The 17410-nt window shown below is 42.2% G+C and overlaps 1 protein-coding gene across 1 annotated transcript; it reads left to right on the top strand.

Moving 5' to 3' along the window:
- Positions 1-872: 872 nt before the first annotated feature.
- KCNJ5 (potassium inwardly rectifying channel subfamily J member 5) lies at positions 873-15526 on the top strand. Its single transcript, XM_058194671.1, has 3 exons — positions 873-904; positions 4047-4993; positions 15150-15526. The coding sequence occupies exons 1-3, from the start codon at positions 873-875 to the stop codon at positions 15524-15526; spliced, it is 1356 nt and encodes a 451-aa protein (XP_058050654.1).
- The last annotated feature ends 1884 nt before the right edge of the window (positions 15527-17410 follow it).

The raw sequence follows: 17410 nt of genomic DNA, 5'->3' as shown, positions 1-17410 counted from the left end.
TCACCCCCCTCCAGTGTGTGGAAAAACCTTTCCCCACATAACTGGTCCCTGGTGCCCAAAAAGTTGGAGGCTACTACTAAAGGGACATGGTGGCTCAGTGGCTAAGATGCTGAGCTTGTTGATCGAAAGGTCAGCAGTTCAGCGGTTCGAATCCCCAGTGCCGCGTAACGGGGTGAGCTCCTGTTACTTTCCCCATCTTCTGCCAACCTAGCAGTTTGAAAGCACGTAAAAAATGCAAGTAGAAAAATAGGGACCACCTTTGGTGGGAAGGTAACAGCGTTCCGTGAGCCTTCGGCATTTAGTCATGCCGGCCACATGACCATGGAGACATCTTCGGACAGCGCTGGCTCTTTGGCTTTGAAATAGAGATGAGCACCAGCCCTTAGAGTCGGGAACGACTAGCATGTATGTGCGAGGGGAACCTTTACCTTTACCTCACCTTTATAAGACTGGCTTATTGGACCCAAGAACATCCTGCTCTTCCATCTCAAAGGAAGTGGTCATTGGCGATCGGAGAAATGATAGGCTGACCCGGGGCTTGTTAAAAAGAGATGAAATCTATCTTTTGCATGACTCTTTTTCATACATCTCTATCTTCTGTGTGCTTGTATCCAATTTGTTTTATCTGGTATTGCTTCACACTTCAATTATTTTTATGTGAGAAATCAAAGCACATTACACACGCAGACATTAGGCTCGGTAATCAATAGCGCCTATGTCCAGCTCTTTGTGAGTTTGCAATCTCCTGTTCTTGTCTTTGCAGCCGCTGAAGGGGAGGCTAAGGAAGGAGTGATCACATTAAGTCTACTTAGAACATTAATGACTCGGACAAGCTTCAAATTCAGGAGTTTAAGAGTCCAAGCCAATATCCTATGTCTTGTATCACACTTCCTCTCCTATTGAGGTAAGGAATATTTCTCCGTGTACTTTGGCTTCCATTACTCTCAGAGTCATTTCAATTTTTCACTTCAAGTCAGACTGGCACCTTATTTTATTGCAAAGTATTTTCAAGATTTGTTGTTGTTGTTTTTTAACCCAATCAAAAGACTGTTGGAAAATTGCTGATCCTGTTTTCTGCAGGATCTATCACTATCCTTCCTTGATGTTGCAATTTACATATTTATTGGACTTCACTTCTTGAGCGTTGAGGTGGCCTTGGGTTGAAGACTCTCATCTCACCACTTGGAAGGGTGGAGAATTCAATCCTCGGCAGCGGCAGGTGTTTCTCTATCAGGCCGCAAAGAGAAAGTATCTGCTGTGAACCCGGCATAGGAGTCAGGAAGGGCATCCAGCCAGTAAACGCTCAGCTCCATTCGGTCATCCTGACCACACCCCAAAGCAAGGGATTACAGGGTGATAAAAAGAAAAAAAAATGGACTTCAGCTCCTGCTGGAAGCTGTGCAATTGACATCCATCACAACGCAATGCAAGATTTTGCAGTTCTTGCAGTCCAGCTCATGATCAGCTTAAACTGAGAAGCTGACACAAATTGGCTGGGCTTTTAAGGAAGCTGATGAAGCAGCCTGATAAAATGGTAGCTGGACAATATATTCCCTTCCCGCAATGTGTCTTCCCTTGATTTCTCCAGCAACTCTATTTTGATGCTCCATAATAGCAATATTGGGATGTTTGCATGGCTCAGTTTTTAAAGTAAGTTAAAAAAAAAAATAGTGACATACAGCTTGAATCTTTCTTTCTCCATTCTGGGGTCCTCCAAGTTCTACAACTCCAGAATTTCCAGCAGCAATTTAACAGAATTCACTTTCTTGTCATAATTCTAAACGGGGGAGGGGTCATTTTTATCCCATTGAAAATACTGCTGGAGAAGAAATTCAGCTAGAAATATTATTATATTATATTATATTATATTATATTATATTATATTATATTATATTATATTATATTATATTATATTATATTATATTATATTATATTATATTATATTATATTATATTATTATATTATATTATATTATACCATACCATACCATACCATACCATACCATACCATACCATACCATACCATACCATACCATACCATACTATACTATACTATAGCTAGAAATATAACTCAAGGTAAACCGCTCCAAATTCAATTGCAGAAAATATGACTTCAGTAACAGTGCCTGGAATGCATTACTTGACTCTGGTTTCTTCCCCAAACCCCCAAAACTTTAAGCTTAAACTGTCTACTGTTAAGCTCACCCCATTCCTAAGAGGTTTGTAAGGGGCGTCCATAAGAGTACCTGCATGCCTACCGTCCTTGTCCTAATATTCCTTTTTACTTATTCTTTTCATGAATCCAAATTATCTTTATACTTTTACCTATCTTATATATGATTGGCAAAATAAATAAGTAAAAAATAAAACAAATAGAATATCTCTGCCTTCCTTTTGAAGATATGGTTCTAAGAAAACTAAGCATGAATAGAAAATTTCCTGGCTTTAGGTTTTGAAAGGAAAAGTTTCAACAAACTGAAGCAGCTGGGTGAAAAAAACCAATGCTTACTCTTCTTTTGAGATGACCAGTAAGAAAGCCCTGAGGCATGAGGTTTATTTCTAGTTCCGACTTTGGTGGAGATTCACTGGTATCTGTTTATTCTCCTTGGTTCTTCTGCCATTTGACTTGGGCATTTATTTGTACTTTTCAAAAATAGATTTCTATAATTATATTATCTGAATCAGCTTAGTTATGTTGCTTCATCTTGAATCCTAGCCATAAGTTAATAAGATCAAAGCCAGAGAATTAAGAGAGTTGGTTAGGTTTTCCTAGGACTTGTGCTCTCTCTCTCTCTCTCTCTCTCTCTCTCTCTCTCTCTCTCTCTCTCTCTCTCTGTGTGTGTGTGTGTGTGTGTGTGTTTGTGTGTCTCTGTGTATATCCATGTGTGTCTCTCTCTCTGCGTGAAGTACACGGGGGATGGTGAGCAGTTCAGCCACTTTTGTCCAAAGATAAATGAAAGGTTTTATAACAGGATTTCTTTTTATCGGGGAAAAAAATAAAGGAATTCCATTAATAAGTGCAAAATCTCCTGTGTTTTTCAAATACTGCTCGGTTACTGGAGGGGAAATGGACGGAAGTGGGGGAGAGTTAAAAAATTCATTTGCACCTCTCTTTATGTGTAAATCAGATAAGTTTGAAGAATGTATTCAGAAAAGCAAAAAGAAAACAATCCAGGGACAGGAGAAGGCATGAGAAAGAAATTAAAAATAACCCTATAACAGGGGTGGGTTTCAAAAATTTTAGCAATGGGTTCTCTGCCCAGTTGCTAGGTGGGTGTGTCCATGGTGGGCGTGGCCTAGTTGGCCTCCTGCACCATGGCAGGGGTGTGTGCCACACCCGGGCTCTGGAGGCTTTCCTCAAGCCTCCGGAAGGGCGAAAATGGCTTCCTCAGGCTCCAGCCCTCTGGAGGCCAGAAATGGCCCCTTTCCGGCCTTCTAAAACTTCCAGTAGGCCCATTTTTCACCTTCCCCGAGCCTCTGCACATGCCCTGCACTTACTGCATCCAAAATGGGCCATGAGGGGACTCCTGGGAGATGAGGGGAGGGGTGGGGCCACGTACATCCCCGTGGAGAGAGCTAGGAAGAATTTTCATTCAATCTTCGCAAAAGATTCTGAGATATGTTTTGTTCTGGCTAATGCATTTTGCAGAATGCTTCTCTGAAATGTCTTGTGCAATTTTACTGAATAAATCCGGGTAGTTGTTTTGTTTTGGGGGGGGGGGAGGGAGAAAGAGGTAATTCTGACACTTCATTTGGTAAAGTTAAGGAACCAAAAGAGGGAGTGGAGATTATTTTATGGATAAAGTGAATCATCACCGTGTAAGTGCCCATGAAAATGTACTATAATCGCCTGAGAACACTCATCGAAAGATGTGGATCCACTTTCCCTGAACTGCTGTTCTGCAAATGTTTTGGATGTCAGTTCACATCATTTATCAGCCCACGTGGTTTGCAATCACAAATATCCAGAGACAAGTAGGCTGAGGAAAAAACAATTCTACTTATTTTTATAAGGTAGAGTTACGATATTTTTTTCCTGTTCTATAGCCCAGCCATGGCCGGAGATTCAAGGATCTTCATGAATCAAGATATGGAAATCGGTGTCAGCCCCAGAGAGCAAAAAAAGGTTCCCAAACAAGCCCGGGATGATGTCCCAATTGCCAAGGATCGAACGCGTCTTTTGGTAGCTGAAATCAAGAAACCGCGCCAGAGATACATGGAAAAAACCGGCAAGTGCAACGTTCATCACGGAAACGTCCAGGAAACCTACCGATATCTCAGCGATCTTTTCACCACTTTGGTGGATCTTAAGTGGCGCTTCAACCTGCTTGTGTTTACCATGGTTTACACCATCACTTGGTTGTTTTTTGGTTTCATTTGGTGGCTAATTGCCTACATCCGGGGCGATTTAGACCATGCGGAAGATGAAGACTGGATCCCTTGCGTTGACAACCTCAGCGGGTTTGTCTCCGCCTTTCTGTTTTCCATTGAGACCGAGACCACCATTGGTTATGGCCATAGGGTGATCACCGAAAAATGTCCTGAGGGCATCATATTGCTTTTGGTCCAAGCAATCCTGGGCTCCATAGTCAATGCTTTTATGGTGGGGTGCATGTTTGTGAAGATCAGCCAACCAAAGAAGAGGGCAGAGACCCTCATGTTCTCTAACAACGCGGTGATTTCGATGCGGGATGAGAAATTGTGTCTCATGTTCCGAGTGGGAGATCTAAGGAATTCCCACATTGTCGAGGCATCTATTCGAGCCAAGATGATTAAATCTAAACAGACCAAAGAAGGGGAATTCATCCCCTTGAACCAAACGGACATCAACGTGGGATTTGACACAGGGGATGACAGGCTGTTTTTGGTATCCCCGCTCATCATTTCGCATGAAATCAACGAGAAGAGCCCCTTTTGGGAGATGTCGCGTGCCCGGCTGGAGAAGGAAGAGTTTGAAATTGTCGTCATTTTGGAAGGCATGGTGGAAGCAACAGGTAAGGCTTTAGACTCTGGGTGCTAGTTTTCCTAAAAGGTAACGGCGAAGATTTCACCTGTCCGGTTGTGTCCAATTCTAGTGCTCATCTCCGTTTCCTAGTTGAGGTAGCCAGTGTTGTCCAAAGACCCTTCTGGTCACATGACCACTGAGGTTCATGGAATGCTGTTATTTTTGATAAAGGTGATGTCAAACATTCAGTTGCTAAAGGAGGCAAATTTTGATAACTTATAAAGATATGAACCCATGTAGTATGTTTTTCCATCTCCGTTATTTTAAGATTCTGGCGATTGGGAGGCATCACAATGGTATATTAATAAACGAAAACATTTTACCTTTTTTTTTTAACCTTTATGGTCAATTATTGGCTTTGCAGAAGGCAGAAACTACCCTTAACTCAGGGGTGGGCTGCTGCCGGTTTGGACCGGTTCAGGCAAACCGGTAGTTCCTAAAAATCAGCTGATCCCATCCACTTGTTGTATCCTGTCCTATATTTCCTTCTTTCTGGCTCAGCTGATTCACGAGGCACGGCTGATTTCTGCACCTCCGCTGTTCTACTTACCGGGGCTGCCTTAGAAGATAAGCAGCTGAACTTCAATTTTCTGTATTTTGAATGCTCTGCGCAAGCTCTGGTGGCTCAGCAGACTAAGTCTGTCTGTTATTAACACAGCTGCTTGCAATTACTGCAAGTTCAAGTCCCACCAGGCCCAAGGTTGACTCAGCCTTCCATCCTTTATAAGGTAGGTAAAATGAGGACCCAGATTGTTGGGGGCAATAAAGTTGACTTTGTATATAATATACAAATGGATGAAGACTATTGCTTAACACAATGTAAGCCGCCCTGAGTCTTCGGAGAAGGGCGGGATATAAATTCAAATTAAAAAAACAAAACTGGTTGCTAAACTGGTTGCAGCCCTGCCTTAACTGATCTCCATAACTAAGCAGGATCAGCTTTGGTTAGTACCCGAGAATTCCCAGGCCTTGGGTTGGAAGTTTATCTGGTTGCGTGTGCTGTTGATGGTTTTTATATAAGGTTGTTTCTTTTAACTGGTGAAGCTGTTTAGAGTCATTTTGGAGTTAATGTATTGTAATAGAAACTTTAAAAACTGACAAAGCCTTTATTTCAATTCACAATCCAGGTGGGACTTGTTTTGAACTTGGTGTTTTCTTTTGTTTCTCAAAGTGCCTTATACTTTCTTAGGACTGAGATCTCTTTTTGTAATTGCTCCACATTTTTTTATCTATCCCTCTATCTCTCTACTGCTATCTATCTATCTATCTATCTATCTATCTATCTATCTATCTATCTATCTATCTACCATCCATCCATCATCTATCTATAATCTATCTATCTATCTATCTATCTATCTATCTATCTATCTATCCATTTATAATCTATCTATCTATCTATCTATCTATCTATCTATCTATCTATCTATCTATCTATCATCCATCCATCCATCCATCCATCATCTATCTATAATCTATCTATCTATCTATCTATCTATCTATCTATCTATCTATCTATCTATCTATCTATCTATCTATCTATCTATCTATCTTATTTTTAGACCACCCATCTCTCTCAATCTCCTGGCATTAAAGCCAAATCCAACCCAACCCAACCACACATCAACCAAGATGAAAAGAATAGTAATATTGTAAACTTTAGGCAGGAAGCATGGCCAGCTAATCTAATTCTACTTTATTGCAAAGCTACATTAGTCGAATCTTGAAAGTCTGAAAGTATAATTCTCCCACTGACCTTTTAAGGCCGTTGCCCCACCATTATGGGTGATGCTGTCCCTTATCTGACTATTCTCTAGGCAACATCCCTTCTCCTCATCTCTTAAGCTCTTTTCCACCTACCGTCACAAATATTGAGACAGTTACTCTTGTGATTAGCTGGTCCACTCTTTATGCTTATTCACTGGATCTTCTCCTTCAAAATGTCTTGTTTTCAGGCTTTTTCAAGGACAAGCTCTTGCAAACCAAAAACCTTCCTGTATCATGCTCAATTCAATCACCCATAGCGTCAACCAGTAATGGAAAGTGCTATCATTTGAGCATGCTCATTTCCTCATTTTAGGAAACACTAAACAGTTGTGGAGATACCTAATATAGTTCTAGGTCAGCAGTTCTCAACCTGTGGGTTGGGACCCCGTTGGGGGTCGAATGACGATTTTCCAGGGGTCACCTAAGACCACCGGAAATATGGGAAGTATACTTGCGAGTTGAAGAATCACGCTCCAATGGTTGACTCCACCAGCCAGCTGCAGACTCTTCAAATCGCTAGCCAAATTCATCTTCAGGCGCGATGAATTAAAAAAGAGAGAAATCTTTGCTTTGATGTCTCCCTCTCAAGCCAGTTGCAATCACTCTCAATCGCTAGCCTAATCTGGCTTCAGGCGTGATAAACTTAATAGGGGAGGAGTCTCCGCTTTAATGCCTCCGTCCTCAAGGCAATCGCAAGCAGTTCAGATCGCTAGCCAATACGGCTTCAGGCGCGATAAATTCAAAACGAAAATAATTTTATGGTTGGGGTCACCACATCGTGGGGAATTGTATTAAAGGGGTTGCAGCACTATAAAGGTTGAGAACCACTGTTCTAGGTATTCATGATCCTAGACAGATAACCTGTAATTTCATAGCAAGTAGGAATTTGCGAAGAACATTCTTTGTTGGCCATACATGCATTACTGAACTGAAATTTAATTTAATGAATTGGACAGACCACTGGTTGGTGAAGACCAAAAATCTTTAGGATAAGCTAGACAATGCATCTATTTGCGAGTAATGTAGAAGCATCTCACGGCCATTATTTCAAACAGGATTCTAAATTAAATCAGCCATTTATTTAATAATGATGTCCATAATTCAGCCTTCAAAAAGGTTACTTATAACTCAAGATTACTTTTTTGGGTGTGGGTCATAAAGAGGTTAATGCTATGTCCAAATCAATTACCTTTATTTCTTTGGCATTCTGAATATTAGTAAAACATTTATCCACTGATGACATTAATTGTAGATTCTATCTTTGACATTTGCTGGAATCAGCTTGAGCTGCCTGTCGTTGGTGATGAGTGATTAAACTATGGACTCCTCTTAGCAATCCTGACAGCTGTTTCTCCTTTTATTTGGTGAAACTAGTTTAATCTTGGTTTTCTTCTGGGTGATTTTTAAAACCTTCATTATTTGAAGTTTTTGGATGACTCCATGTCCAGGGATATAGAAAAGGTCAACCAGTTGTAATTAAATACTGTCCTGTTTCAAGAAAAGAATGCTATATTATTTCCCTTGACTTGTAAATCTAATAAAACAATTCCCTGAAATGTCAGAATGAATAATAGCCAAGGAAGCAAGGGGTTGATAACTGACTAGGTGGCTAAGACATTGAGCTTGTCGATCAGAAACGTTGGCAGTTCAGCGGTTCGAATCCCTAGTACAGGTCTTCTGAGTGAGTAGGGGGTTGGACTAGATCAGGGGTCTCCAACCTTGGCAACTTTAAGACTTGTGGACTTCAACTCCCAGAATTCCTCAGCCAACTTTGCTTTGCTGGCTGAGGAATTCTGGGAGTTGAAGTCCACAAGTCTTAAAGTTGCCAAGGCTGGAGACCTCTGGACTAGATGACCTCCAAGGTCCCTTCCAACTCTGCTACTGTTACTGATTAGGTGACTTCTTTTACATTCTTCTACTGGTCATCAAGACTTAAACCATGACTGGGTGTCAATATTTTGGTTTTTGCAGAAGTCAATTCAGGACAGCTTTAAATGCAAACAATGGTCCTATCTATGGCAATACCCCCACCCACCCCATGATATCAGTACGTCAGAGTCAGAATAAAAACAACCTTAAATTAATCTTGGCGGGTTCATTTTCTAATTTTGATGTTCAGAACCTGCTTTCTCAAATCTGCCCTTCATGTTTTTGAAGCGTAATTGGAAAGAAAGCTTTCCAGACTACTTAAATGACTGTATAATCATAAGCTGAACTAAAGCTGAAGTCTTATATAATTTACCCAGGAGAAAATCGCATTGGATTCACTGGGATTTACCTTGGAGTGAAAATGGGTTTTTTTGCGCCATATTGAGAAGTGTTAAGTCACTTACCGGATCATTTTCGCGTGCCAATTACTCCCTCTAAGAACTTCACACATGCTGTCTATCCCTTGAAGATCGTGTTAGTGAGAAGCTCGATCTGAATGTCAGCAATCGGATGATCTGCCAAATATCTGACGATCCAAAGAATATTTGGAGAGTTCAAGTGAAGGCAAATTTGCCAAGCTTTGCTGTAGAAGATTTAAAGGGACTGGAAATCCATGTTCATTTGGAATATGGGCATCTTTTAACACAGTCTGTGAATGTGTGTGTTTACATTTTTTTACAAAGTTTTATCAGATTTAAAAACAAACAAAAACAATGGACATTGCTCCACGTCTCTGGTTTCTAACATTTACATCAATTTCAAGTTACTATATCATATATTCCTCGGTCTATATACAAATTTACATATCTCCTAATTCCTTATATATCAAGTATATAGAATAGAATAGAATAGAATTTTATTGGCCAAGTGTGATTGGACACACAAGGAATTTGTCTTGGTGCATATGCTCTCAGTGTACATAAAAGAAAAGATACGTTCATCAAGGTACAACATTTACAACACAATTGATGATCAATATATCAATATAAATCATAAGGATTGCCAGCAACAAGTTATAGTCATACAGTCATAAGTGGAAAGAGATTGGTGATGGGAACTATGAAACGATTAATAGTAGTGCAGATTCAGTAAATAGTCTGACAGTGTTGAGGGAATTATTTGTTTAGCAGAGTGATGGCCTTCGGGAAAAAACTGTTCTTGTGTCTAGTTGTTCTGGTGTGCAGTGCTCTATAGCGTCGTTTTGAGGGTAGGAGTTGAAACAGTTTATGTCCAGGATGCGAGGGATCTGCAAATATTTTCACGGCCCTCTTCTTGATTCATGCAGTATACAGGTCCTCAATGGAAGGCAAGTTGGTAGCAATTATTTTTTCTGCAGTTCTAATTATCCTCTGAAGTCTGTGTTTTTCTTGTTGGGTTGCAGAACCGAACCAGACAGTTATAGAGGTGCAAATGACAGACTCAATAATTCCTCTGTAGAATTGGATCAGCAGCTCCTTACTATATTACTACTACTCCTACAACTCTGTACATATTTAATAAACCTATTATACCCTCACAAGTACAATATAAGTTGATATATACATTTCCAGACACTCATTATCTCTCGTTTTTGTCATTTTTCCTCCTCTCCAGCCAGTCGTAGAATTTACACCAGACCTCATAGTACCTTGATTCGCTTTTGTCTTTGAGTTCTAAAGTAAGTCTGTCCATCTCTGTGCAGTTGTAGATTTTGTTTATTACTTCTTCTTCTGAGGGTATTTCTTTACACTTCCATTTCTGAGCAAATGTTAATCTTGCTGCGGTTAATATATGCAGTGTTAAGTCGGTAACGTTTTTATCGTATTTGCCATCCATCATGCCCAATAAGAAAAATTCTGGTTTGACCTCTATTTTGACCGTTAACATCTCTTCTAACCAGCTTCTTATTTGCTGCCAGAATTTTTTTGCTTTTTGGCACTCCCACCAGATGTGATAGTATGTTCCTAACTCAGTTTCAAATTTCCAACAAATTGGAGAATATTTTTTACTAATTTTTACCGCCTACAAAGAAAACTTGTACAAAATGTTTTACAGCTGGCACATCCCACCCATAAGATTGGCAAAAATTAGTGTGTTTACATTTAATGACTTCACTTTTCTTTGTGGTTTCCTAGAAAAGGAGCGGAAAGCCCCTGCTTCTACAAAGAAGGGGAAAAAAGACATTATACAGGTAGTCCTCTACTTACAACAGTTGGTTTAGCGACTGTTCAAAGTTACAACGGCACTGAAAAAGTGACTTATGACCATTTTTTACACTTACAACCGTCGCAGTAACCCTGTAGTCAAAAGATCAACATTCAGATGCTTGGCAACTTCTTATTTATGACTGTCGCTCAGAGGTGGGCTTCAAAAATGTTAGCAAGGGGTTCTCTGCCTGGTTGCTGGCTGGGCTTGGTCATGGCAGGCATGGCCTAGTTGACCTCCTGCACCACAGTGGTGGGGGGCATTTTTGCCCTCCCCAGGCTCCGGAGGCTTTTCTTGAGCCTCCGGGAGGCGAAAACAGCCTCCCCAGGCTCTGGAGGCTGGAAACAGGCCTGTTTCCGGCCTTCCTGATCTTTCAGTAGGCCCATTTTTCACCCTCTCTAAGCCTCCACACGCAGTGTTGTGACCCAGGTTCCTGGACCCCGACTCCTGGACTCAGATGATTCAGAAAGTGAGGGAGAAGACCTGGCAAGCCCTTCTTCTCTTGGGCCCTCTCCCTCCCTGGCACCCACTCAAAGGGAGGAGGAGGGGCCGGCAAGGCCTGATTCTCTGGAGCCTTCTTCTGATTTGGCAACGCCCCAAGAACAGTTTTGGAGTGATGCAAGACTGTGCAGACATGACCGGCGCGCGCAGCAGAAACAGCGTTGGGATAAGGCCAAGGAATGATGGACATCTGCAGAGACTATAAATAGGAGGCGGGACTTCCTGGTTTTTTGTCTTGGATAAAGCAATGAATTTGCGCGGGCAAACTGTATCAATGGAGGGAAGAATATATTCGTGAGTAATTCTGGCCTTATCTATAATTTCCTCGTTATCTCCAGAAACTTGGCAGGCCCGTGGGTAGACGTGGCCAGGACATTTATCTATGTAAATAAAGTAGAAGAGGAGGCCTTTCACTGACTCTTTGTTGGGAGTATTGGGGGAGGGAAACAGAATACGCACCCTGCACTTACCTGTATCCAAAATTGGCTGCGTGGGGACTCCTGGGAAGGGTGGGGTGGGGTGGGCGGGGCCAGCCAGGAGTGAGATTTGGGGGTTCTCAAACTGCACAGAATCTTAGCTAGAGGTTTTCTCGAACCCCTGCGAACCCCCAGCAGCCCACCCCTGCCGTTGCTGTGTCCCAAGATCATGTGATCCCCTTTTGTGATCTCCTGATGAGCAAAGTCAATGGGGAAGCCAGATTCATTTAACGGCCAGGTTACCAACTTATCACCTGCAGTGATTCGCTTAAGAAGTACGGCAGGAAAGGGTGTAAAAGGGGACAAAACTCACTTAACAAATGTCCCATTTAACAACAGAATTATTGGGCTAAGTTGTGGTTCTTAAGTCAAGTACCTGTAAAAGCAAAACAATACAAAGGAGGAGGAGGAGGAGGAGGAGGCTGTGTGCCCATAGTGTGCTCCACTTTGCCAAAGTTATTTGTTCCAATTTGTCTGAGTTACATAATGAATGCATTGGCTGATTCAATTACAGAACATTAAAAAGTATAATTTTGGGCAGCTATTGTTCGCTTTTTCTCCAAGCTTTCAGAACATTCTCTGTTGACAATTGGCCAGTCGTAGATTTATTGCTTTCAATTTTCAAATAATGGCCTTGAAACACAGACTTTTGGTACAGGTTTCACTCCTTGGAGAGTTTCTTTGGATTGCAAAGGAAAGCAAACATTAATCGGTTTTATAATACAGCAACAGCTTTACTATGAGTTTGCCTGTCTCTTGTCAGGTGCAAAGATTCAGTATCAAATGTTAAGTTCCAGTTATTTATTATTATTTATTTATTCAAATTTATATACCGCCCTATCTCCCGAAGGACTCAGGGCGGTTCACAGGCAGATAAAAAACATATATATACAAATTAAGAAAACCATTAAGAAAACATATTCAGAAAGCCTAATTATTAAAAATAATATAAATATTAAAACCAATTAAAACCCCTATAAAATTTAAAAATTTAAAATTTAGAAAATTTAAAAAACTAGTCCAGTCCCGCGCAGATAAATAGGTGTGTTTTAAGCTCGCGACGGAAGGTTCGGAGGTCTGGAAGTTGACGGAGTCCTGGGGGGAGTTCGTTCCAGAGGGTGGGAGCCCCCACAGAGAAGGCCCTTCCCCTGGGCGTCGCCAGACGACACTGTCTAGCTGACGGCACCCTGAGGAGTCCCTCTGTGAGAGCGCACGGCCGGTGAGAGGTATCCGGTAGCAGTAGACGGTCCCGTAAGTAGCCCGGCCCTATGCCATGGAGCGCTTTAAAGGTGGTTACCAGAACCTTGAAGCGCACCCGGAAGGCCACAGGTAGCCAGTGCAGTCTGCGCAGGATAGGTGTCATACGGGAGCCACGAGGGGCTCCCTCTATAACCCGCGCAGCCGCATTCTGAACTAATACATTAGTTGAGCTAATGTATTGCTCTTGCTTATATACAAGACTCTAGTCAACTAATGGTCAGTGATCAATTGGCACTAGATAATATTGGAAAAATATCCATCAGGGTTCAGTTCCAAGTGGGGAGAAAGACACTGGAAACATGGAGACTGATTGGAAAGATTAGATCCTGGGCAGCTGAATGAATGGAGTAGAGAGAGAGGGTTATTTATACCAGGGCTCTTAACCTTGGCAACTGTAAGACTTGTGGACTTCAATTCCCAGAGTTCCTCAGCCTGCTTTGCTTTGCTTTGCTGGCTGAGGAACTCTGGGAGTTGAAGTCCACAAATCTTACAGTTGCCAAGGTTGGAGACCCCTGATTTATACCCTCTCTTGGGCCTTGCCCTTGAGCTTCCTGTTCCTGTGCAAGACATGTATTCTATTGGCTGTAGTCAGACTCCCATGGGGCCATGTGAGTTCATGTTTGTCTTGTTCAGACCTTGCTGCTGGGAGTAATGGAAAATCAAATCTGCATTTCTAAAGACTGGCCTTAGATTAGTATTTGCTTTGGGGGCCAGGAGCTAGGATCTGAGTTTCTGTCTTTAGAAACATGTTTCTCCTTTAGGGAAAATATAATATCCTGATTTTTTAAACATTTCTCACAGTATTTCATTCTTCTAGGAGAGGGGTGGGTGCTAACTTTCTACAATAAGAATTAACCGAATTCAAGAGGGGTTGGACAAAGACTGTATGCAGCGGAAGGTTTCACATATTCTTGCCACCGGTTCGCCCCGTGCATGCACGCTCAGTTCACGTGCACACCTTCCACGCATGTGCTTTACTCGCACTTATGCCTTCTACACATGCGGCCAGCCTCGAAAACCTGTCTAAATAGGATAGCATTACACTGGGGATCAGTGGGCGGCCACCCACAGTCGCTGCTACCAGTTCGCCCGAACCGGTACGAACCGGCTGAATACCACTCCTGACTGTTTGTGGGAATGTAATGACTCTAAGCCAGTGATGAAATCCAAATTTTTTTTTACTATCAGTTCTGTGGGCATGGCTTGGTGGGCGTGGCAGGGGAAGGATATTGCAAAATCATTCCCACCCCACTTCAGGGGAAGGATACTGCAAAATCTCCATTCCCACCCTACTCCTGGGGGAAGGATATTGCAAAACCCCCATTCCCTCCCCTCTCCTGAAGGGAGGATATTGCAAAATCTACATTCCCACCCCACTCTGGGGCCACCCAGAGGTGGTATTTGCCGGTTCTCTGAGCTACTCAAAATTTCCATTACCAGTTCTCCAGAACCTGTCAGAACCTGCTGGATTTCACCCCTGCTCTAGGCTGTTTCCTCTCCTGACTCCACCCCCAGCCTGTTTCTGTCCTTCTCGTACACCCTTGATGACAAGATTCATAGGGTTGTTTTTTTCTCCCTGTTCAGTCATGTTTAATCTTTGGAGACTGGACCCTGCAGTTTTCTTTGCAAGGGTTTTCAGAAGTAGTTTGCCATTGACAAAAAGCAACGGATGGAAACTAATCAAGGAGAGAAGCAACCTAGAACTAAGGAGAAATTTCCCAAAAGTGAGAACAATTAATCAGTCGAACAAGTTTTGAAGTTGAGATTGGACAACCATTTGTCTGAAATGGTTTAGGGTTTCCTGCCTAAGCAGAGGGTTGGACTAGAAGACCTCTAACGTCCCTTCCAACTCTGTTATTCTATTCCATTCTAACTTTGAGAAGCAGTGGTAAAATGCTTTGGTTCAAGTATAGAAAGAAAGCTATTGATGTGCGCACTATATTTTTCCATTGTAGCATCAGGGAAGGCTATATTTTTAGTATTCACTAGATCTACTAAATCTCTGCTTTGTTTATTTATTCTTTCCTGCAGGGATGACTTGCCAAGCTCGGAGCTCCTACATGGACACGGAAGTGCTTTGGGGGCATCGTTTCACCCCTGTCCTTACCCTAGAGAAGGACTTTTATGAGGTTGACTACAACAGTTTTCATAACACCTATGAAACCAACACACCTTCTTGCTGTGCTAAAGAACTGGCTGAGTCTTTCAAAGAAGGACGGCTGCTCAGCCATCTATCAACCACCAACCTCCTGAATGGAGAGGAAAATGAAGACGCAGAAGAGGAGAAAGAACAGCGGGAAGGGATGGAGAAAGAAGACAACAGAAATGAAGGCCTAGAGGCAATTGAACTGAATGGAAACAATGGAACTGCAGGGGAAATGAAGGCGAGCCTGTTTTTAAAACATTGAGACTTGAGAATGATGGAAAACTCTGATTCCCTTCCCACCAAAGAGGCAGAAGAAGAAATGGGACAACCTAATTCTAGAGCAGTGATGGCTAATGTTTTTGCCGCCGCGTGCAAAAAGCGGGAGTCGCGCAAGGGGGGTCGTGTGTGTGCGTGCCCACACCCATAATTCAATGTACCCCACCCTCCGCACATATGCGCATGACACCCACCCACCCGTGCTCCCCACTTTTGGCACGCGATGGCACAGTGGGCCCGATAGGCCAATTTTTCACCCTCCCCAGCCTCCAGAGGTTTCCTAGGAGCCTGGGGAGGGCGAAAATGGCCTTCCCCAACCCCCTGAGGGCCTCCAGAGGCCAGAAAAAAAGCCCATTTCCCAACTTCCGGTGGGGCCGGAAGGCCCGACAATCAGCTGGCCAGTGCACACGTGCACGCTGGATCTGAGCTAGGGCAACGCTTGCGTGCCCACAGATATGGTTCTGTGTGCCACCTGTGGCACACGTACCATAGGTTCACCATCACGGGTCTAGAGGACAATGTTTTCACTCGCTTGGATATTATTGGATTGAGCTGTACACCTCCATATAATTTGAGTTTCTCCACCTCCGTTCTGGAGATTACTATAAGGATTTTACTCACTGTTTTGAGGACACGTGAAAGCTAACCAGCTTAAGGAAATAGAATTGGAAGCGTAGAGGATCACATATCTTGAAGCTTGTCGGTTTTTCTTTTTCTTGCAACGTGTTTCTTCGGCACATTTTGAAAGGAGGAAGGGAGATTTGATGGAACAAATATAGTTATGAGGGGGATTTTTTCCCCCGTTCCTTGATTTATTGGAAATGCTAATTGATGAATAAAAAGAGGGAAAGGATCATGGGAGTTGGGAACAGGCCTTCTGTATTTGGCCAAATGTCTGTTGTACACTTTCTTTGTGATGGGATATAGATGTGATTATTTATCTTTGAGGGTTCTTTCTACTGTGAATTCAGCTAAAATATGAATGAATATCATTTAGGAATGAGGAAAGGAACTCATTTTCTGATCTGAAGTATGAGGGGTTTGGTAGTAGCTTCACATGAATAAGAAACTCAACTGGCTAACTGGCTTTTGGATTGTCTAAAGGACATTTTAAAGCAGGTTTGTTTTTTGTTTTACTTCTCAGATTTCTATCCTGCCTTAACCCCTGGTATTCAAGCTAGCATCCATAAACCGTCCTCCTTCAACAATTCCACAGACACAGTCATCTACCTTCTTGGTTGGCTTAAGAGAGATAGAGATAGGTTCCAAACTCACAAAGCCACTGAAACTGGACCTGAACCACCAAATGAAGGTTTAAATGTTGGCATGAAATTATCAAGTCTAGTTTCCAAGGTTTATATTTTATTATGGTCATTATAATGTCAACACAAATAGATATAATTCATGTTAGGTTTATTCATCATACCTGCAGTATGTTGGCCAGATTGTCAGAGCACTGCATCGTTAAGAGGAAGAGAGCAGCTGTCTTAGGAAAGCGTAAGGTTGATAGAAGACCTTTCACCAATTAATCGATTTATTTTTAGTCCCACTCAGGATAAGACACATAATCAGATCCTAAGTAGTTATTGGGGGCTGGATAGGAAAGATCTGAAATGGTGGGAACTGGGAGACTAGAATAAAAAGGTGAAAGACACTCATTGCACCATCTGTTCCTCAAATGCCGTTAAAAAAATCCCCAACGGCTTTGATGCAATTTCTTCCTTGCGTTTGTCAAATAGACCCGTATGGTACATGGTCCTTTTACAGCAAAGATTTCAAAGTGGGGAGAACTTCCTTGCAGTTACTTCGTAAAAATAAAGACTGAACTGGACTTGGAATGAACTTGTGTGCCCTATCAAATTCGTCATAC

Source organism: Ahaetulla prasina, chromosome 9, assembly GCF_028640845.1.
Source record: "Ahaetulla prasina isolate Xishuangbanna chromosome 9, ASM2864084v1, whole genome shotgun sequence".
Lineage (NCBI taxonomy): Eukaryota > Metazoa > Chordata > Lepidosauria > Squamata > Colubridae > Ahaetulla > Ahaetulla prasina.
Note: the sequence above shows the minus strand (reverse complement) of the source record. Positions and strands in the feature narration are given on the sequence as shown.

Bases quoted from the DNA above. Each gene is read 5' to 3' on its own strand.
- KCNJ5 (XM_058194671.1), top strand. From the start codon at position 873: ATGTCTTGTATCACACTTCCTCTCCTATTGAG. The intron at 905-4,046 runs GTAAGGAATATT...CCTGTTCTATAG, and splicing joins ACACTTCCTCTCCTATTGAG to CCCAGCCATGGCCGGAGATT. The intron at 4,994-15,149 runs GTAAGGCTTTAG...TCTTTCCTGCAG, and splicing joins AGGCATGGTGGAAGCAACAG to GGATGACTTGCCAAGCTCGG.